A 23,046-nucleotide genomic window follows, 5' to 3' on the forward strand; every position below is an offset into this window, starting at 1 on the left:
GCTACACAGAATCTCTCCACAATAAACAGGAAAAATCATTTTCTTTTCTTTTTTTTTTTTTTTTTGAGACGGAGTCTCGCTCTGTCACCCAGGCTGGAGTGCAGTGGCTGGATCTCAGCTCACTGCAAGCTCTGCCTCCCGGGTTTACGCCATTCTCCTGCCTCAGCCTCCCGAGTAGCTGGGACTACAGACGCTCGCCACCTTTTTTTGTAGAGACGGGGTTTCACTGTGTTAGCCAGGATGGGCTCAATCTCCTGACCTCGTGATCCGCCTGTCTCGGCCTCCCAAAGTGCTGGGATTACAGGCTTGAGCCACCGCGCCTGGCTCATTTTTTCTTTTCTTTTTTTTTTTGAGACAGGGTCTGGCTCTGTCACCTAGTGGCACAATCACAGCTCACTGCAACTTCAGCCTCCTGGGGTCCAAGCGATCCTCCCACCTCAATCTCCTGAGTAGTTGGGAAGCTGGGACTATAGGTGCATGTCACACACCTGGATAATTAAATTTTTTTTTAGAGATAGGGTCTCACTATGTTGCCCAGGCTGGTCTTGAACTCCTGGGCTCAACTGATAGTCCTGCCTCGGCCTCCCAAAGTGATGGGTTATAGATGTAAGCCCCATTTTCTAAATTAGGTACCAATGGGGCATCTCTTTCAAGCTTATTTGCCATTCATTTCTGTACTTCAGTGTATCCTGTAATGAGGTTACAGTGAATAACAAGGACTATACAATAACAATTAATATACTGTGACTTGTTGCATGATGTACTTGGTGCTAAATGCTTAATGATACATTTTCACAAGTATTTTATAGCTATGAAAGCAGTCTTTTATAACCTGTATCTTTCCAGATACTATAAATATAATAATAAACATAATAATATGATAACAGTAACAGTAAGTAAATGGAGAAGCTAGACTTCGAACCCAGGGTTGTTGACTCCAAAGTCGGTTTTATTTTTTTAAACTACCATATGATACTTTCTGAACAGCTGAGCTGTAATAAATGAGTTAGAACAGTGAGTTATTGAGACTTTTATAGAGAAAGTAAGAGGTCTTAGTTTCCAGAAGATTTTGGGAAAGCTTTTAAAATCTTATAGAATCAGAGAAAAATCCAGGATGAAAACCAGCCTATATTTTCCTAATTAAATATCATGTAATAACTTTCTTTGACTCTTTACAGAAGAGTCAATAAGGAAAAAAAGATATTTTTTTCTGTAGTTGGCTTACCAAATAGAAGAACCAGTTTTTAGCCAAAGATGAAATTACTAAGGTTAAAAAATAAATTAAAAAAGCCAGTTTTGCATCCCTATTTTCAATAATCTTTAAAATTGCTTTTGGAAGTATTATTAAGTTGTTTTGGGAAATATTCGTATTTCCAGATTTTTTTCTCTTTGGGCAGTTAAAATGGTGTTCGAGAAAACAGCCAGATAAGATTCAGATGCACTTTTATCTTGAGTTTTGTCTTATTCTATGAGTTTTAAAAAGTGATATTGGTAATGCCTTCCTTCCCTTCATTTAGAACAATGAGACAGCACAGAGACCTTACGTGGTTAAAACTCTCTTTTATTTTTTTTCTTTTTTCTTTCTTTCTCTTTCTTTCTTTTTTGAGATGGAGTTTCACTCTTGTTGCCCAGGCTGGAGTGCAGTGGTGCAATCCTGGCTCACCGCAACCTCTGCCTCCCGGGTTCAAGCGATTCTCCTGCCTCAGCCTCCTGAGTAGCTGGGATTACAGGCATGCGCCACCATGTCTGGCTAATTTTGTATTTTTGTAGACACAGGGTTTCTCCATGTTGGTCAGGCTGGTCTTGAACTCCTAACCTCAGGTGATCCGCTCCCCCCTCGGCCTCCCAAAGTGCTGGGATTACAGGCCCTGAGCCACTGCGCCTGACCTTTTTCTTTTCTTTTCTTTTCTTTTTTTTTGAGACAGAGTCTTACTTCATTGTCCAGGCTGGAGTGCAGTGGTGTGATCGGCTCACTGCAGCCTCTGCCTCTCAGGTTCAAGTGATTCTCGTGCCTCAGCCACCTGACTAGCTGGGATTACAGATGCATGCCACCATGCCCCACTAATTTTTGTGTTTTTAGTAGAGATGGCATTTCACCATGTTTCCCAGGCTGGTCCCAAATTCCTGGCCTCAAGTGATCCACCTGCCTTGGCCTCCCAAACTGCTGGGATTACAGATGTGAGCCACTGAGCCCAGCCATTTCTTTATTCAGACTGTATAGCTGCCACTCTGATACTGGAGACTAAGCAATCTTAGACTGAGTGTTAAGAATTTTAGTATTGGCTGGGCACGGTGGCTCACGCCTGTAATTCCAGCACCTTGGGAGGCCGAGGCGGGCAGATCATGAGGTCAGGAGATCAACACCATCCTGGCTAACACGGTAAAACCCCATCTCTACTAAAAATACAAAAAAATTAGCCTGGCGTGGGGGCATGCGCCTGTTGTCCCAGCTGCTGGCGAGGCTGAGGCAGGAGAATGGTGCGAACCCAGGCGGCAGAGCTTGCAGTGAGCCAAGATCACACCACTGCACTACAGCCTGGGTGACAGAGAAAGACTTTGTCCCTGAAGAAAAAAAAAACAAAAAACCAAAAACAGAATTTTAGTATTGCTAGTCATAATTGACTTTTCCTCCTATTTCCCACCTCTTTCAGGTGGAGGTTCCAGTTTACTAAATTGAAACATTTCTTCTGAGAGGATCTGTTCCCTGGATCTACTTAAAAAGCTCAGTGTTCAATGAGAAGGACCTAACCCTTCTCATATAGCCCACCAAGGCTTGTATCGAGAACATTAGATTACTTCCATGATCCCTTTTAATTCTGACAGTCCGTGAAATGGTAATAAGGTATGGGTTGATAAGGACATGGTTCTCTAGTATTATAGTTTGCCCTAATATGTTTTAAATTCTCATTTCTAAGGTTAAGTACTAACCAATCTGCTAATTTCCTCTTGTCTATCTGGTGCAGATCTTGCTGTTGCCTTGATCATAGTGGAAGTCTGATTGTCTGTTAGCTTCTTGATACATCGTTGCCCTGCCACAATATTACAGACCTACAAATGGAAAAAAGTTTTGTACTAGATGTATATATCTTTTTTTTTTTAGCTTTTACTTAGTGTCAATTAAATGTAAAATAAAAATTTAAAATCAACTTCATTAAACCACTTATTTTCAATATGTTAAGTAAAAAAGTAGTAAACAAGACGGCTCTACAGTATGATTATAATTAAGTAAAATGTACACCAGATGAAGACTGAAAGAAGTATAGTATATCAAAATGTTAACAGTGGTTACACTAGACTTGTAGGACTATGGATGAACTTGTTTCGTGTTATTTCATTACAGAAAATTTAGAATAAATTAAAACTTAAAAACAGTTCATATTCCAAAACAAATGTTCTGTATGAGGTAAGTTATCGGCCATAAAAGACCCCAAAAGAATGATGAACAGGGTATGAATTAGCAGTGGGAAGGCATTACTTCTAGCGGCAGGTAGGTGTGTTTCTGCTCCTGCCCGACTTGCAGGCAGGGAAGGTGCGGGTACTTCAGCTGAAGAGTATACTTTTCTCTGAAATACTGCGCTACTGTTCTCTCCACAGTTTGGCCATTTTCTAACTGTAAAGGAAAGCTGAGAAAAAAAAAAAAGTACACATGAACAATTATTTCCCAGTAAGAGTCAGAAAAACTCCCAACCCCACTAACTAGGGCAAGCTGCCTCACACCATCGCTGCTCTGACAAACTTTTCTTACGTTTGATGACTGGCAGGCCTCCTTGTTACATTACAAACACGGTATTTCCGTCTCATTGTTCCACAATGAGTCACTTCAACCTTCAAACCTGTTCCCAACAAGAAAAATGGAGGTTACAGAACTGTCACATGTAAAATATTTATACTTATAAAGCCTGTTCATACTATAAAAACTCAATTCTGAACAGACAAAAAATTCTGTGATACAGGCAATACGATATAAACACCAGATTTTACATATAACATTGCTAATAATGGTCACAATCATGACAGACCTAATGGCAAAATTTTTCCTTACCCCATCAAGCCTATACATTAAAAAATAAAATCGTAAAATTTGCAAAGCCCATAGATCAAGGGCCAAAATCTTCCATTAATAAAAAACACTGTTTACACTAAATTCAGGTATTTATGCTGGGAGAGGGAAGGTGGAATGAAAGAGGAATTCCAATAATTCTCAAGGTATTCCATAATTTCAAATTATGTGATATTTACCTAGCCCAGTCATCACATACTGATTGAAGATCTGAATTTCATAAAGCTCAAGAAAGAAGCCCTTTAAAGATTTATAAAGCAGGAGAAAAAAATACCAGGCATTTTTAACAGAAGCGACAATTTTATAGAAGTATAATATAGTGACACAGCTCTTTTCCAATACTATTAAAAATCAAATGCAACCAAAATAATTCCTAAAGTAGGCGATCCCTATCCTCTTACGGAGTCAAGACCCCTTTGAGAATGTGACGTAAGCAATAAACTCTCAGCAAAATGCATATATACATTATTTAGCACGTGATTTTAGGAGTTATTGGATCCCTGCAGTCCATCTGTGGACTCTAGGAGTTCAAGGATCCCAGGCCTGCTCTAGCATGTGAAGAAATGGGCTTTAAGCCATTGACTGAAGTTCTTCGAGATGAATTTTCTGAAGCAGTGCTGTCAAAGAGAATTTTCTTGAGATGATGGAATGTTCTACATCTATGCTAATATGGTAATCACTAATAACATGTTACTAAGCATAGGAAATGTAGCTGGTATACCTAAGAAACTGAAAATCTAATTTTATTTTTTTATATATAGATTTTTTTTTTTTTTTTGAGTTTTTTGCTCTTGTTGCCCAGGTCAGAGTGCAATGACGCGATCTTGGCTCACTGCAACCTCTGTCTCCAGGGTTCAAGCGATTCTCCTGCCTCAGCCGCCCGATTAGCTGGGATTACAGGCACCCGCCATTACGCCCAGTTAATTTTTGTATTTTTAGCAGAGATGGGGTTTCACCATGTTGGTCAGGCTGGTCTCAAACTCCTGACCTCAGCTGATCCACCCACCTCGGCCTCCCAAAGTGTTGAGATTACAGACGTGAGCCACCACACCTGGCCTTAATTTTAATTAATTTAAATTTAAGTGTCTACATGTAGTCAGGGCAGTCTTGGCCTAGAGAAGAGTTAACAGGTACACAGAGGTCACAGATAAGCATCTCCTTTCTAAAGTTTGGCCTAGACTCCAAAGGATAAAGTACAAAATGGCGTAGATGGAGAACAACTTTTAGTTCCCTGATAATATTTATGGTTATTACTCTTTGTCATATTTCTCTTTTATATTTGTGATTCCTATACTGCAGTGGTTCTTAGCCAGAGGCCAGTCTGTCCCCCGGGGGACATTTGGCAATGTCTGGAGATATTTTTGATTGGCATGACTGGGGATGTTACTACTTTCTATTGAGTAGAGGCCAGGGATAGTATGAAATATCCTGTAATGCACAGAACAGCCCTACCCCCAATCCCAACAAAGAATTATCCAGCCCAAAATGTCAATGCTGCTGAGGTTGAGAATGCCTGCTGTGGTAAAATGTATTTTCTTACCTAACTGCTACCTGCAATTAGGTAAGAAAATTAGTACCAAACACAAAGATCAATCATATAAATGGTATTTTCTTCTGATAGATCAGAACAAATTAAGACGTTAAATGGACATGGTATCCATTCCTGTACCAGATTGGTATGGGTTTGTTTTTCTTCAGAAGTGCTCCTCCTTGAATCAGTGAGTAGTAGTTTTTCATTAAAACTACCTTTATAAGACAAAAATGTCAGATCAACTAGAGAATTACTATGTCTTTATATTATAAAGGAGACTAGAAAATAAAATACTGTCAAAGGAGGATCTTAAAAGAAGGAAATACTGGCCGGGCGCGGTGGCTCAAGCCTGTAATCCCAGCACTTTGGGAGGCCGAGACGGGCGGATCACGAGGTCAGGAGATCGAGACCATCCTGGCTAACACGGTGAAACCCCGTCTTTACTAAAAAATACAAAAAACTAGCTGGGTGAGGTGGCGGGTGCCTGTAGTCCCAGCTACTCGGGAGGCTGAGGCAGGAGAATGGCGTAAACCCAGGAGGAGGAGCTTGCAGTGAGCTGAGATCTGGCCACTGCACTCCAGCCTGGGCCACAGAGCGAGACTCCGTCTCAAAAAAAAAAAAAAAAAAAAGAAGGAAATACTAATAATATGAAGTAAACAAGATGTAAAAATACTATGTTCAGGGAAGAACACAATAGAAAAGTCTAAAACAAATTTCTGTTATTTGCACCACTTAGCAATTTATTTTCAACTCTTCAAATTAAAAAAAATATTAATAAGGTTCTCCGAGCCTATAAAGTAAACTTTTACTAAAAATAAGTTGGCACTAATATATATATATGGTACTTTTACCATACATTTTCCCCAATATTTCTGCTGTTTAACTATCATGAGTTACTGGATAAAGAAACCACTTCAAAGTTATTATTAAATATTTTGGTACAAGTTCAACTGGAATAAGATGAATATACTAAGAAAATCAATTCTTTATTGTATACTTTGCGTCAATATTTAACAGCTAGCATCAAATTCTTCATACCAGCTAAAAAACCCATAGATACAGGACAGAACATAAAACTCTTATTCTCTTGGGTTACTGTAGTAGGAATAGATGATATACTTTAAAGAGCCTTTTTAAAATTTTTTTTAAAAAAGCACTATTTTACTTGGAACGAAGAAAAAATAATCAGTTTGTCAACTGGATCCAACCCAGATTTTTCCATCCCCAAACTAGGATCATAGGTACCTAAGAATTAGACCAAAAATCTAGGGGCTAGCAAAAAGCTGAAATTTTTAAAAAGTGGACTAGATAATTCTCTGCCCAGGTCCCTCCCCAAACCCTCCATCCAACCAAAAAAACACTTTTGGCTTTAATAAATATTTAACCTATAAACTTGGCTTTACCTTCACTATAACATCAACTTTATTATGCTTTCTAGTCATTTTTTCAGTCATTTCTTTGGGCCCCTGAGCAGTTGAAGTTAAGATCGAGTCCATGCTCTTCGGGCAGCAGTTGAATCCTTGTTCTGTACATCTTGTATTTTCTGTGATAGAGTGGTGATATGAGTTGATTGCATAGTTACCGCAAAATAATGTAAGTGACTTCATGATATCAGAGGTGGTAACTAAGCAGCAACTCCACTGGAAACCATGGCATTTAGATGATCACATATTAATGGTAGGTAATGTACTAACCTCCTGACAATGCCAGCTGTGCAGTTAATACAAATTATGAAAGGACAATGGTATGGTTGCAAAACAGTTACATAAACAGTTTCTTATTTTGGCATTTAAATAACTTGAGATAAATGGATGTTTATTTTTGAAGCAGGGTGGATCTTCCTTTTAATGTTTTATTACAATGACTATCTCTCTCTTGGTTACTGAATGGCAAAGAATGAATGATTACTGGCGCAAGCAGAATGTATTAAACTACTCTAATTGATCTGGGGGAACTGAAAGATGTTCAATGAACAAACTTAAATGCTTCATTCAAACCACAAGCTGAAAATTATCTGCAATAAACAGGTAAAATCTTAAAATAAAAACAACATTATTATTTCTGGCTATTTAAGATCTAACAATATAAATACAATTTATCCTACTCATTCTGATTAGAGAGTATCAGACTAAATACATATAAAATATAGATTTCAGTACACTATTAAAATTATTTTTTGTTTTTATTTTTGGGCAGCCATGTAGAGATGAATTTATCTGAATTAAATGTACATATGATGCGACAGCACTGTACAAATTTTAGCTACTAAGCATAACAGATAAGATCAACAGCCAACTCTATAACTTATATTAAATAACTATAATTCTAGAATAACACATGAAACAGGCTAGCCCCACATTAATACATTTTCAAAGGACTGAAATAAGTATCATTTCAGAAAAATAAGGAAGTAATTATATTAGAATATGTTCAAAGAATGATTCTAGTTCTAAAATAACAAATATTTTTGGAGTCAGCTTCCTACTTTTAACAGTATTACTAAAGCATTTTCCCACGAGACATTCTTATCCCTTCAGCTAGTCAGGGAAAGTATTAACAAAAAATTAGCTGGCAGTGATACTAACTCCATTACTTGGCATTTCTTTCAAATACCACCTAAGATGTTATAGTAATGAATTTAATGTAATATTTTATTTTATAATTGATGTATAGTTTTACTGGTTATGTTACATAAATAGATTTTAATTATACAAAAAAACATTTTAATAAAAGGTTGTTATATCCATGCATTTTATAGTTAAGTTGTGCTAAATGCTAATTAATTCACCTTTTATCTCTTTGGTGAATTTTACCCGATGAGAATCAGTCAGAGGTCTTGGTTGCTCATCAATATTATGAATATCAAGAACTTCACACATGAACTGAATTACAGGTTGTGCTTTGTAGAAGGCAGTGGCAGAAACTAAGAAGAAAAACACAAATAATACAAATTAATGTTTCCCTAAAAAATTCAGAAATTTCATCTTAGGCTCCATGATAACTATCTATTTAAAATGATCCCTTATGCACATTTATGTACACACAAATTTCCAAAATTAAGCAGTTTTAATTTGACCTCTGAGGCACAAATACAGAATGGCCAGATACTACAGTTTTTATTACCTATCTCTTTCATCATAAGTAACTGATTCATTCCATTCTCTATAGAGAAGTGTTCTGGGTGAGACAAGGCTTGTAAGAGACAAAGAAGGCTGGTGAGATGGTTATGTATTATTTCTTTTTAAATAGAAGCAAGGTCTCACTAAATTGCTCAGGCTGGTTTCCATCTCCTGAGCTCAAGTGATCCTCCCACCTCAGCCTCCCAAAGTGGTAGGATTACAGGTGTTAGCCACTACACTTGGCCAGTATTATTTCTTAAACAAGGCTTTCTATGCCACCCTAGACTGTCTATTCTAATGAGAGTTTTCCCTGTCTTGTAATGATTTGAAAAAACAGTGGTATTAGTCGTTGGTGCTAATCTAAGCTACAGATAATGATATACATATACATATATATACACACACACACATATATATACATAAAATATTTTATATATATATAATTTTTTTTTTTTGAGACAGACTTTCGCTCTTGTTGTCCAGGCTAGAGTGCAATGGCACAAATCTCAGCTCACTGCAACCTCCGCCTCCTGGGTTCAAGCGATTCTCCTGCCTCAGCCTCTCAAGTGGCTGGGACTACAGGCATGCGCCACCACGCCCAGCCAATTTAGCACTTCTGGTAGAGATGGGGTTTCTCCATGTTGGTCAGGCTGGTCTCGAACTCCTGACCTCAGGTGATCCGTCCCCCTCGGCCTCCCAAAGTGCTGGAATTACAGGCATGAGCCACTGTGCTCAGCTTACAGATAGTAATATTAAGGGTTATCTGTCCAATATTATTGAGCAATGGGTGGTTTTTTAACAGTCAACCAGTATGATTTCTTAACCATAGGTTTTGGAACTAGAAGAGTTTCACCAATGGTTAGCAGATCACCATCACTCATTTTTCTTTTTCTTTTCTTTTTTTTTTTTGAGACAGAGTCTCGCTATCACCCAGGTTGGAGTGCAGTGGCACGATCTCGGCTCATTGCAAGCTCTGCCTCCCGGGTTCACGCCATTCTCCTGCCTCAGTCTCCCAAGTAGCTGGGACTACAGGCGCCCGCCACCACGTCTGGCTAATTTTTTTGTATTTTTTAGTACAGACGGGTTTCACCATGTTAGCCAGGATGGTCTCGATCTCCTGACCTCGTGATCCACCCACCTCAGCCTCCCAAAGGGCTGGGATTACAGGCGTGAGCCACTGCACCTGGCCATCATCACTCATTTCTTAGACACATACTTATTAATGGCTATTATGTGTTATATAGGCACTGGGGATACAACAAAAAGTAAAACCGTAAGACAGTGAGTTACATGTCATTTTTCTACTCAAAAAAACAAAAAACAAACAAACAAACAAAATGCCCACTGTTCAGCTACATGTAAACTTTTTTTTTTTTTTTTTTTTTTGAGACAGAGTCTCACTCTGTGGCCCAGGCTGGAGTGCAATGGCGCGATCTTGGCTCACTGCAATCTCCCCCTCCCAGGTTCAAGCAGTTCTCCTGCCTCAGCCTCCCGAGTAGAGTAGCTGGGATTACAGGCACCCACCACCATGTCCAGCTAATTTTTGCATTTTTAGTAGAGACGAGGTTTTACCATGTTGGCCAGGTTGGTGGCTCACGCCTGTAATCCCAGAATTTTGGGAGGCCGAGGCGGGCGGATCATGAGGTCAGGAGTGTAAACTTGTTATGTGGGGATCCTTCTCTTGCTTTCCTTGGTTTAGCATTAAATGTCCTCCATAAAATGTCCCTTACCTCTGGGAAGATATTTTCAAAGCTTTAACAGTAGTTATCTCTGGATAAATGTGGGTGGTGAGGCTACTGTGGGTATTTTATTTTCTTTAAAATATTTTTGGCCGGGCGTGGTGGCTCACACCTATAATCCCAGCACTTTGGGAGGCCGAAAGAGACGGACTGCCTGAGCTCAGGAGTTCAAAACCAGCCTAAGCAACATGGTGAAACCCCATCTCTACTGAAATTACAAAAAAATTAGCCAGGTGTGGTGGCGTGCGCCTGTAATCCCAGCTACTCAGGAGACCGAGGCTTGAGAATGGCTTGAACCTGGGAGGCCAAGGTTGCAGTGAGCGGAGATCATGCTACTGTACTCTAGTCTGGGTGACAGAGTGAGGCTCTGTCTCAAAAAAAAAAAAAAAGTTATCTTGTCTGGGTACAGTGGCTCACGCCTGTAATCCCAGCACTTTGGGAGTCCAAGGTGCACGGATCACTTGAAATTAGGAGTTCAAGATCGGCCTGGCCAACATGGTGAAACCCCATCTCTACTAAAAAATACAAAAATTAGCTGGATGTGGTGGCAGACGCCTGTAATCCCAGCTACTCAGGAGGCTAAGGCCAGAAAATCACTTGAACCCATGAGGCAACGGTTGCAGTGAGCCGAGATTGTGCCACTGCACTCCAGCCTGGGTGACAGAGCAAGACGTTTCATCTCAAAAAAAATTTTTTTTTAAATACATTTTTTACTATGAAAAAACACTTTTATCTTTATAACTTCACTTTTTGGTACTGAGTGCATACTGTTTTTTACTTCTTTATTACACAATACATGAATAAAGTTTCATCATAAAAACTCAAACAATACAGAGATACACAAAGTAAAGACCCTCTCCAGTCTGAACCTCCCACCTCCAAATAGCTCTAATAAGTAACCATTGTTAGTACTTAAGTATGTACACAACCTCTCCTTTTAATATGCACTTAGATTTGTCAGAAAGGTGATTAAAAAATAAAAATTAATACTAATTTACAAAGATAAAAATGTAGGAATAACTTTTTAGATGAAATCAGATGATAAACATTCTGACTCATTTTATCATTATTTTAAAAATTAACAATACATCTTAGAGATCTTTTCATGTTAGTACACTCTTTTAATTGCTGCACACTATATTACAGTATGGGTGCATGATAATTAAGTAAATAGGTACTCCCTTCCCCTCTTAAGAAAAAATAACACAAATGGTAAAACATTAGAAACACTATACTGTGCCTTATATGTACTAATATGAAACTATATCATTCTGTCTCATAGCTGCAAGATATCCCATTGTATGGATGTACTTCATGTCCCCTAAGGGAGAGTTATGGGTTATTTTTTACTATTACAAACAATATTCCAATGAATGTTCCTGTGTATGTGTGTGTGTTTGTGTACGTATGTGTGTGTATTTATTTTTTTGGTATACATCCATGAGTACTTATTTTTCATTTTTATTTATTTATTCATATATTTTTGAGACAGAGTCTCCCTCTGTCATCCAGGCTGGAGTGTGGTGGCGTGATCTTGGCTTACTGCAACCTCTGCCTCCCAGGTTCAGGCAATTCTTGTGCCTCAGCCTCCCAAAAGCTGGAATTACAGGTGCATGCCACCACACCCAGTTAATTTTTGTATTTTTAGTGGAGACGGGGTTTCACCATGTTGGCCAGGCTTGTCTCAAACTCCTGGCCTCAAATGATCCACCCGCCTCGGCCTCCCAAAGTGCTGGGATTACAGGCGTGAGCCACCACACCCGGCCCATGAGTACTTCTGTGAAAAAGATAAGAGAAATCAATACTCACTGCTAAACTTCCATCCAAATAAACTTTAGAAACATTTCCCGTTTCTAACTAATTAAAAAAAAAAAGAGAGAGACTGTTAAGATTGTAACAGTATTCTGGGTATCTTATTCAAATCCATAAGTTTTAAATATATATACATTATATTCTTCTACTGAAAAATGTTAGAATATTATAGTGCACAAAAAGGAAGGCTGACAGGACACATACCAAATATAAGTTATATGTTTATAATGTTTAAGTTATTGGCACATATTGATCTGGGTTAATTTTTAAAAAGTAAATAAAGAAAAATAAATATATAGTGAATAATATGCTTAATTTGCCTTTCTTTTAATCCTACAGGTAAAATTCATTCATTGGATTGCTATAACACCAGCATTCACAACTAATATTTCAGATACCATAAAGCTGTAATTACTTGTAACTACTAAACAAACATGCTAGAATTATTTCTCCTGTTTAACCCTCTTCTACTATCTTCCCTGTTTATTCCACTACACTCTGAATCATTTTACTATTGACCATCTTCTCTACAGGAAGGTGGGCATTTGAGGTAAAAATTAAATTTAGTAATAAAAAACTCATAAAGAATGGGTTGAAATCAGCAAATATAGTTTTGAATTAGGAATAAATTTTAATGATCAAATATTTGCTTTTCTGTCCCTCGGATGAATTATTAATATTTAATAAACCTACATATATATGTATTTTATTCTTTCCCTTTCACAAATTAGCTAATTATTACTGAAAAATGTTTACATTTAACATTTAAAACATCTATCAATAAAATATACTACATTAACATGTTACAGGAAATAAGCATATAATCATTTCCATAGATGGCAGTCCCCAAAAAGCAAGCATTTGATAAAATTCAGCACTAAAGTAAATACTCTTATTGTACCAGGACGAGAAGGGAACTTCCCTAATCTGGTAAAAGTTATTTACCAAAACTCTATGGTATTACAACCTGGCAGATACATAAAAAAGAAAAAAAAAAAACTCTATGGTAAATTCAACTTCATTTTATAGGAAGTTCCAGCTAGCATAGCAAAGCAAATTAGGAGAATAAAAAGTGAAAAGGATGGAAAGAGAGAAACAAAACTATTACCCTTCACAACATTAATTGTGTGCATAGAAAACCCAATAAAATCTAGGGACAAATTACAGAATTAATAATTCAGCAATGTTGCTAGATTTAAGGTCTACATATAAAAATAAATTATATTATTATACACTAGCACCCTACTTAAAACGTAATTTAAAAATATATCACTTATGATCACAACAAAAAACATAAGGCATTTGAGAGGAAATCTAAACAAAAGGTATGTAAGACCTATGGAAACAATAAGTATCTCTATTACTGAAAGATACTACAGAAGATGAAATAAATGGAGTAATACACTCTATTCATGTAAATTATCCCCGAATTAATCTTCAAATTCAAAGCACTTTCAGTCAAAATATCAACAGAATGTAATCCTCTCTCCCTCTGGAACTTAAGATACTATAATTAACAAGAAAGCACAATGAAACAAGAATAGCCATAACAATTCTTTTATTTATTTTTGGACGGAGTCTTGCTCTGTTGCCCAGGCTGCTGGAGTGTAGTGGCGTAATCTCGGCTAACTGCAACCTCTGTCTCCCTGGTTTCAAGCTATTCTCCTGCCTCAGCCTCCCGAGTAGTTGGGATTATAGGCATGCGCCACCACGCCAGCTAATTTTTTTGTATTTTTAGTAGAGACGGAGTGCACCATGTTGGCCAGGCTGGTCTTGAACTCCTGACCTAAACTGATCTGCCTGTTTAGGCCTCCCAAAGTGCTGAGACTACAGGCGTGAGACACTGCGTCCGGCCGCCGAACTATTTTTCAAAGTAGTTGTACCATTTTACACTCCTCCCATTTCTAGTTGCTCCAAATCTTTGTCAACATTTATTTTCAGTCTTTTAAATTTAGTCAATCTAGTACTTATGGGTGGTATCTCCCTGTGGTTCTTTCTGAATTTCCTGAATGGCCAACGATGTTCTGCATCTTCTCAAGGGCTTAATGACCATTCACATATACTCTTTAAAAATTTTTTTTTTTTTTTTGAGACGGAGTTTTGCTCGTCGCCCAGGCTGGAGTGCAATGGTGCAATCTTGGCTCACTGCAACCTCTGCTGCCTGGGTTCAAGCAATTCTCCTACCTCGGCCTCCTGAGTAGCTGGGACTACAGGTGACTGCCACCATGCCCGGCTAATTTTTGTACTTTTAGTAGAGATAGGGTTTCACCATGTTGGTTGGGCTGGGCTGGTCTCCTGACGTCAGGTGATCTGCCCGCCTCAGCCTCCGAAAGTGCTGGGATCACAGGCGTGAGCTACCGCACCCAACCACACATATTCTTTTGTTAAGTATGTGATTTTTATTGCTACTTTTTTTCTATTTCTTACTGAGTTATGTACATTTTTCATATATTCTGGATATAAGTATTGTTCTGTTATGTTTTGCAAATGTGTTCTCTCAGTTGTAGCTTGTTTTTTTTTTTTTTTTTCAAAGAGTCAAAGTCTTGCTCTGTTGCCCTGGAGGGAGTGCACTGGTGATAATTATTACCACAACCTCTAACTCCTGGGCTCAAGTAATCTTCTCATCCTCTTAAGAAGCTGGGACTAGAGGCATGCACCAACACGCTCAGCTAATCAAAAAAAAATTTTTTTTTGCTATGTTGGCCAGGCTGGTCTCAAACTCCTGGCCTCAAGCAATTCTCTTGCCTAGGCCTCCCAAAGTGTTGGGATTATAGGTGTGAGCCAGTGCCCCTGGCTGCCTTGTCATTTTCTTAATGGTGTTCTCAAAAGGAGAAGCTTTTAATTGCAATGGTTTTCGATTTATTAAGAAATCCTGGCCGGGTGCAGTGGCTTATGCCTGTAATCCCAGCACTTTGAGAGGCCTAGGTGGGTGCATCACTTGAGATCAGGGAGTTCGAGACCAGCCTGGCCAACATGGTAAAACCTCATCTCTACTAAAAATTCAAAAATTACCCAGGCGTGGTGGCATGCACCTGTGGTCCCAGCTACTCAGGAGGCTGAGGTGGGAGAGCCGCTTGAACTAGGGAGGCAGAGGTTGCAATGAGCCAAGATCACCCACTGCACTTCAGTCCAGGTGATAAGGAGATCCTGTCTTGAAAGAAGAAAAAAATCTTTGCCTCGTCCAAGATCATGAATATTTTCCCCATTTTCTCTTGGAAATTTCCCAGTTTTAATGTCTTATCCTGGGATAAACTCTGAATTAAATTTTCTGTGTGGTGTTAACGTTAATTTTTTTATACAAATATCCAGTTGTTACATCATTTATTGAGAAGACTAACCTTTTTGGCATTCTATTATGTTGGGCCCTTTGTCAAAAATCAACCAGCCACATTAATGGGTCTATTCTGGTAGCTGTTCTGTAACCTGACAGTCTTTACCCCAGTATCACTGTTTTTGATTTCAGTAGTTTTACAGCACGTCTTGAAACCAGGTAGTATAAATCCACCAACTTTGTTCTTCTTTAAAAGAGTTTTTGGCTCTTCAAAATAGAAATGCTAGGTTCTTCGTACCAGCATATAAATCTTAGAATCAGCTTGACAATTTTATGTGTGTGTGTGTATATATATATATATATATATATATAAACTATATAAACTATATATATATATATGTAATTATTTTTTTGAGACAGAGTCTTGCTCTGTCGCCCAGGCTGGAGTGCAGTGGTATCTTGGCTCACTGCAACCTCTGCCTCCCAGGTTCAAGCAATTCTCCTGCTTCAGCCTCCCGAGTAGCTGGGACTACAGGCGCACACCATCATGCCTGGCTAATTTTTTTTGTATTTTAGTAGAGATGGGGTTTCACCATGTTGCCTAGGCTGGTTGCAAACTCCTGAGCTCAGGCAATCCACCCACCTCAGCCTCCCAAAGTAAACCTGATGGGATTTCTATTGTATTGAGTTTATAGATCAATTTGGGGAGAATAAAATTCTTAACAATTTGAGACTTCTGGTCCAAGAACACCTCTTTACCTTCCTTGTCTTTCTCAGTAATGCTTTGTAGCTTTCAGCGTAAGGGCCATGCACATCTTTACATTTATTCCTAAAAATTATGTTTTATGTTATGAATGGCACTTAAATTGTTTTTCAATTGTTGAATGCTGGTATTATTTGTAATAGTGCTAGTATTCATTTTTGTATATGCAGTTAGCATCCTGTGGCCTCACTAAATTGATGTATTAATTCTAATAATTTTAATGGGGCTTGTTTTGGTAGATTCTTTAGAATTTTTTTATTAAGAGTATTATGTCTTCTACGTAATAACAGAGATAGTTTTATTTCTTCCTTTACAAATTATGCCTTTTATTTCCTTTTCTTGCTTTGCCACTGCCTGGGACCTCCAGTATGATTACTAAATAGAAATAATGAGAGCAAGCATCCTTGCCTTCTTCTTGAATTTAGGGCAAAAGTGTTCAATCTCTTCACCACAGAAGTATGATGATGCCTGTATGTTTTTCTACGTGTTTTTAATTAGCTGAAGAAATTTCCTTTTATTACTAGTTTGTTATAAATTTTTATCACGAGAATGTTTAAAATGAGTCAAATAATTTTCCTGTTGAGAGGATCTTTGTCAGGTGTTAGTACCAGGTATATCAGCCTCAGAAAATGAACTGGGGCCGGGCATGTTGGCTTATGCCTGTAATTCCAGCGTTTTGGGAGGCCCAGATGGGAGAATTGCTTGAGCACAGGAGTTCGAGACCAGCCTGAGCAGCACAGCCCAGGAGGTTGAGGCTGCAGTGAGCTGTGATCACACTATTGCATTCCAGCCTAGGTGACACAGCCTGTCTCAAAAAAAAAAAAAAAATTTAGAAAACAATCTGGGCCGGGCGCGGTGGGCTCTAGGCCGGGCGCGGTGGCTCAAGCCTGTAGTCCTAGCACTTTGGGAGGCCGAGATGGGCGGATCACGAGGTCAAGAGATCGAGACCATCCTGGCTAACATGGTGAAACCCCGTCTCTACTAAAAAATACAAAAAACTAGCTGGGCGAGGTGGCGGGCACCTGTAGTCCCAGCTACTCGGGAGGCTGAGGCAGGAGAATGGTGTGAACCTGGGAGGCGGAGCTTGCAGTGAGCTGAGATCCGGCCACTGCACTCCAGCCTGGGCGACAGAACGAGACTCCGTCTCAAAAAAAAAAAAAAAAAAAAAATTCTGAGTGTGGTGACTTACACATGTAATCCCAGCACTTTGGGAGATTGAGGAAGGTGGGTCATGAAGTCAGGAGTTTGAGACATGATGGCCAATATGGTGAAACCCTGTCTTTACTAAAAACACAAAAATTAGCTGGGTGTGGTGGTGCATGCCTGTAGTCCCAGCTACTTGTGAGGCTGAGGCAGGACAATGCTTGAACCTGGGAGGTTGCAGTGAGCAGAGATCTCGCCATTGCACTCCAGCCTGGGCAACAGAGTGAGACTCCATCGCAAAAAAAAAAAAAAAAAAAAAAAAAAAAAAAAAAAAAAATGCAGGGGGCAGGAGTGGGGGAAACCTTTTCTATTTTCTGAAAGAATTTGTGAAAGATTGATGTTATATATGTCAGAAAAAACTCACTAGTGAAATCATTTGGGACTGCAGTTTTGTGAGGAGGAATTGTGAATTCAATGTCTTTGATACAGGGCTATTCAGACTTCTTTTTTGAGTCAATTTTGGTAAAGCTGTGGCTTGTCAAGGAATTTGTTTCATCTAAGTTATCAAATTAATTGGCATAAAGTTATTCATACCATTCCCTTATTAATCTTTCAATTCTGAAGAATCTTTAGTGATACCCCCGCTTCATTCCTGATACTGGTAATCTGCTTTTTCCTAATTTCCTGATTAATCTTGCTAGGAGTTTATTAATTCTACTAATTTTTTTTAAACAACCAACAGTTGGCTTCATTGATACTCTGTAGTTTTTAAATTAAATTTTGCTCTAATCTTTATTATTTCTTACTTTCTGCTTACTTTGGATTTAATATGCTCTTTTATTTCTAGCTTAAGTCAGAAACTGTGGTAGCCAGCCATTGAGATGGTCCCCAATGAGTCTTGACATATGGGATTCACAGCTTGGTACAGTCCCTTCCCATACTGAATATCAAGTAATCTGAGTAACCAATAGGATATTATAAAAATAAAAGAATGTAACTTTCAATGCTAGGTCTTAATGTTATTACATCTTCTGCCCTGCTCTCTCATTAATCCCTGCTCTGGAGGAAGCCAGCCACAATGTTGTGAGGATACTTACCCAGCCTTATAGAGAGGTCCACATGGCAAGGAACTGAGGCCTCCAGAACTAAGTTGTTATCAATTAAGTGAGTCATACTGGAAGTGAATCCCCCAGGCCCTGTAAGGACTTGAGATGAATGCAGCCTCATGAACTAGAACCACTGAAGTCACTCCTAACTCATGGAAACTGTGTGAGAGAGTTTATTGTTTTGAGTCACTATGTTTTGGAATAATTTGATATGCAGTGGTAGATAACTAATACAGGTACAAAATAAGACTTAACCATCCAAACATTTATTAAGTATATACTATGTCACAGATTCCTTTATGGGTTGCAATTTAGAGATAAACCAGACAAAGCCCCTGCCCTTTAAGAATAGATTCTGGGTTAAGATGGCAGATTAACAATGAGCATCTCTTATCCTTCTTCATTTCATTCCTTTCTCAAACTCCACTGTAACCAGGAATTTAAAAATAAATCAAAGGTACAAACCTAGAAGGGAGAACAGAACAGGGGATATATCAACATTCTGAAAGATGAAAAGCAAGTGAGGAAGTTGGTGATAAAAGGATGGGAGTGATGCAGAAAAATAAAGAGAAAAGCAGTCTGAGAAGCAGGTAGAGTCCTATATCCTGTGTCTAGCTCACATTGATGAACAGCTGCCTCTTGTTCATCCTTGCATAATTCTGGAGGCATACTAACTGGAAAAGATAAAACAGAGGCTCCCTGGAAGGAAGATGCCAGACACAGTTGAGAGCACAAGATTGTACCAAAAACAAGGGATTAAATGACTGTAACATATTAAATGCTGAATACAGAAGTTCCCCCAGCTAGAACTCCCAACGAGGCTTCCAGAATACAGGCAACCACACTGCTATCCTTTAGGCAGGAGTTTGGAAGACTCACCTTTGGGCAACCTGACCAGCCAAGAGAAGAGACCTAAGGATCCTAACATTGTAGATTCCCCAACCTAAGCCCACTGAAATCACCCTATGGTGAGGATCAGAGTCAACAAACCCTATCCATGTCTTCAGAGCATCCAGTGTTTTTAGATTCCCACTGAATAGACAGTAATCAAGAATACTAGATATTGGATGAAAGCCTCCAAAGTGGAAGACAGAGATCAAAACAAACAAAAAGGAGTTTGGGGGAAGCATAAGCATGTACAGGAAGAACTCCAAAATAAATTATGCTCAGAAAGCTAGGAGAGGATACTGCATCTGTGAAACAAGAACAGCATGCTATGAAAGATAATACTTAGGAAATAAAACGTGTGAATTTTATGGTATGTAAATTAAACGTCAATACAGCTATTTTAAAAATGGAGTGATGCTTTTGAATTTCTGAAGAAAAATTATTTCCACCATAGAAAGAGCTGAACTATCATTTTAAGTTTGTTGATACATTTTCTAATATAAACATACATATATATATATTTTATATTTTTATATATAACATTTGCTTCCCAGGTATCCTATTCTCATGAAGCTTCTGAAAATTTTTTAAAAAGAGAAAAAAAGAAACAAGATTATACGAGAAAGACAAAAGGAATTCCCAGGGCAACAGTGAAGTGTGATCTCAAGAAGACAGCTGTGCACCAAACAGAAAGGGCGTAACTCAACCACACTGAAAACAGTGAGAATCAAGAGACAGATCTCATGAAGACTGTCACTGAGATTCCTGCAGCCATTACTGTTTTTGTTTTTGGAGACGGAGTCTCGCTCTGTCGCCCAGGCTGGAGTGCAGTGGTGCGACCTTGGCTCACTGCAACCTCTGCCTCCTGGGTTCAAGCAATTCTCCTGCCTCAGCCTCCCGAGTAGCTGAGACTACAGGTGCACACTGCCAAGCCCGGATAATTTTTTGTATTTTAGTAGAGACGGGGTTTCACTGTGTTGGCCAGGCTGGTCTTGAATTCCTGAGCTCAGGCAATCTGCCCACCTCGGCTTCCCAAAGTGCTAGAATTATAGGCGTGAGCCACTATGCCCGGCCTTATACTGCTTTTCTAATGTGAAGATAGCCCGCCTGGGTAAGCCTGATCCAGATATCTTTAGTTGGCCTTGTTTGACCTCATGTTGCTAAAATTCTTACCCAGATGCCTGAATCAGCTGATAACTCTCATTCCACCCCAAAGAAAAGTTCTGCTTTGATCTACTTCTGAAAGGATTAATTTGAATATTGTAAAATCAAATTATTTCTCAATCTTAGCAATCTTATACCTGAACTCAAGACAAATACATGAAGTAAGCAACACTAATACTGTGATTAATAAATTATTTACTAGAAATGTTTTCCTTGCAAAAGCAGCATATTACAGTGTGAACTTCTAACTACTCTGCAGAAATAAAATTATTAAATTCTACAACCATTTACATATTCCAACTACTTTTTACTAAAAGCAAAATGGAATAGTGAATGTTTTCGAAAAGCTACATTTTACTGAAAAGTAACAGTAAACAAAAATAATTTTTTTTTTTTTTTGAGATGGAGTCTCCCTCTGTTGCCCAGGCTGGAGTGCAGTGGTACAGTCTCGGCTCACTGCAAGCTCCGCCTCCTGGGTTCATGCCATTCTCCAGCCTCAGCCTCCCGAGTAGCTGGGACTACAGGTGCCTGCCACCACGCCCAGCTAATTTTTGTATTTTTAGTAGAGATGGGGTTTCAACGTGTCAGCCAGGATGGTCTTGATCTCCTGACCCTGTGATCCGCCCCGCAAGGCCTCCCAAAGCGCTGGGATTACAGGAGTGAGCCACCGCGCCTGGCCACAAAAATAAATTTTTTAACTGATGTGTCTAAGATCTCAGATTCGTCTGCCAGGAATCTTGCTTCTTAAGGGATGCAGTACACAGCTATGTTAAAGGTATAAGCACTGGAGTCAGAAGAGTTGAACTTCTCTCCTTTAAATATAAACTATGTGACTTTCTGTCTCTAAACTTCAGTTGATGATACTACCTTACACAATTGTGGTGGAATTTACATGCAATACTGTAATAATAATTAATACAAAATGCTTAGTATTCTATCTGGTACATCAGAGGTAAATAACATCTTAAGGGAGATATAACTAACAGACATCAGATTCACTAGGTCTTTTTATTTTTTTGAGACAGGGTCTTGTTCTGTCACCCAGGCTGGAGTACAGTGGTAAGATCATGGCTCACTGGAACCTCCAGAACCTCCATCTCCCGGCTCAAGTGATTCTCCTACCTCAACCTCCCGAGTAGCCGGGATTACAAGCTCACTCTATCATGCCTGGCTAATTTTTGTATTTTTTGTAGAGACAGGGTTTCACCATGTTGCCCAGGCTGGTCTCAAACTTCTGGACTCAAGCAATCCACCCACCTCAACCTGCCAAAAATGCTGGAATTGCCACTATAATGGTCTTAAAATCTGTGAATTACAATAATACAATGCAAGTTGCAAATGGGCTGGCCTCAAAACAAGCTAAAGAAATATTCTGCATTTCATCAAATCTAAGATAACATTGATGGTAAGGTGCACCAACATTTTATGTATTCTTTAAAAAGAAACCTGCCAATTGAACTGTGACAAACCATCAATTGTAAGATATCTCCCAATTTCAGAGATGTTGAAATGTAAACAAACAATTTTGAGTCTTAGATTGGTAAAATACAGTAAGTTTAATTCCACAGTTGAAAGTTAGGCTATTAAAAGCCAATAGAACAATAATTCTCAAGACCAATCACACAATAAGAGAGAATTGCGCTTATTTCCATCACCAATGTCACCTAGCTCCCATCTGTCATTTCCTGAGGGAAACATCCCTCCCTTTTATGCTTCCATTGCACTTGGTATTTTCCTTTACAGTACTTACTATAGTGCTCAATACCAGTCTTCTCCAGCTGATTTCAAGTTCAATAAAGGCTGTTTAGTTCAGTGCAGTATACCACGTACAAGGCTTCCAAAATCAAAATCACGCAAAAGCAAAAAAGGAAATGTAACCAAGTAACATCGTCAGTGCAATATTTCTCATTATTTTTCACAGCAGCATTTTATTGGCAATTAATAAACCCTTGTTGCAGCCTTTACAGAAAACAGTATGGAGGTTCCTCAAAACATTAAAAATAGAACTACTATATGATCTAGCAATCCCACTTCAGGGACTACATGCAAAGTAAATAAAATCACTATCTCAAGGAGATATCTGCACTCCCACGTTCACTGCAGCATTATTCGCAATAGCCAAGATATGGAAACAACCTAAGTGACCAGTGACAGACGACAAATGGATAAAAAGAACGTGGTACATACATAAAATGGAATATTATTTAGCCTTTAAAAGAAGGAAGTCTTGTCATCTGTGACAACATGGATGAACCTGGAGGATATTATGTTACATGAAATAAGCAAGACACAGAAAGACAAATACTGTATGATCTCACATGTGGAATCTAAGAAAGCTCAACTCACAGAAACAGAGGCTAGAATGGTAGTTACCCAGGGCTGAGGGCTGAGGCAAATGGTGAGATACTGGTCAAAGGGTATAAACTTTCAGTTACAAGATGAGTAAGTTC

General features: G+C 38.7%; 1 protein-coding gene across 14 annotated transcripts in view; it reads right to left on the minus strand.

Moving 5' to 3' along the window:
- LOC102144351 (argonaute RISC catalytic component 3) overlaps window positions 1-23,046 on the minus strand; it is a 141,780-nt gene that overhangs the window by 61,335 nt on the left and 57,399 nt on the right. For 11 of the 14 annotated variants that reach the window (XR_012422695.1, XR_012422693.1, XR_012422696.1 and 8 more), the window contains 4 exons: window positions 8,380-8,514; window positions 3,746-3,833; window positions 3,476-3,623; window positions 2,929-3,048 (listed from right to left, as the gene is read on the minus strand). Coding sequence is in view for 11 of the 14 variants with exons in the window: in XM_045374678.2 (XP_045230613.1) it covers window positions 2,929-3,048; window positions 3,476-3,623; window positions 3,746-3,833; window positions 8,380-8,514 (491 nt within the window). In the remaining 3 variants the exon portion in view is untranslated. Of the gene's footprint in view, window positions 1-2,928; window positions 3,049-3,475; window positions 3,624-3,745; window positions 3,834-8,379; window positions 8,515-12,258; window positions 12,307-22,346; window positions 22,431-23,046 lie in introns of all 14 variants that reach the window. The other 3 variants (XM_065525188.2, XM_015438471.4, XM_065525192.2) reach the window with 3 other exon arrangements.

Source organism: Macaca fascicularis, chromosome 1, assembly GCF_037993035.2.
Source record: "Macaca fascicularis isolate 582-1 chromosome 1, T2T-MFA8v1.1".
NCBI lineage: Eukaryota > Metazoa > Chordata > Mammalia > Primates > Cercopithecidae > Macaca > Macaca fascicularis.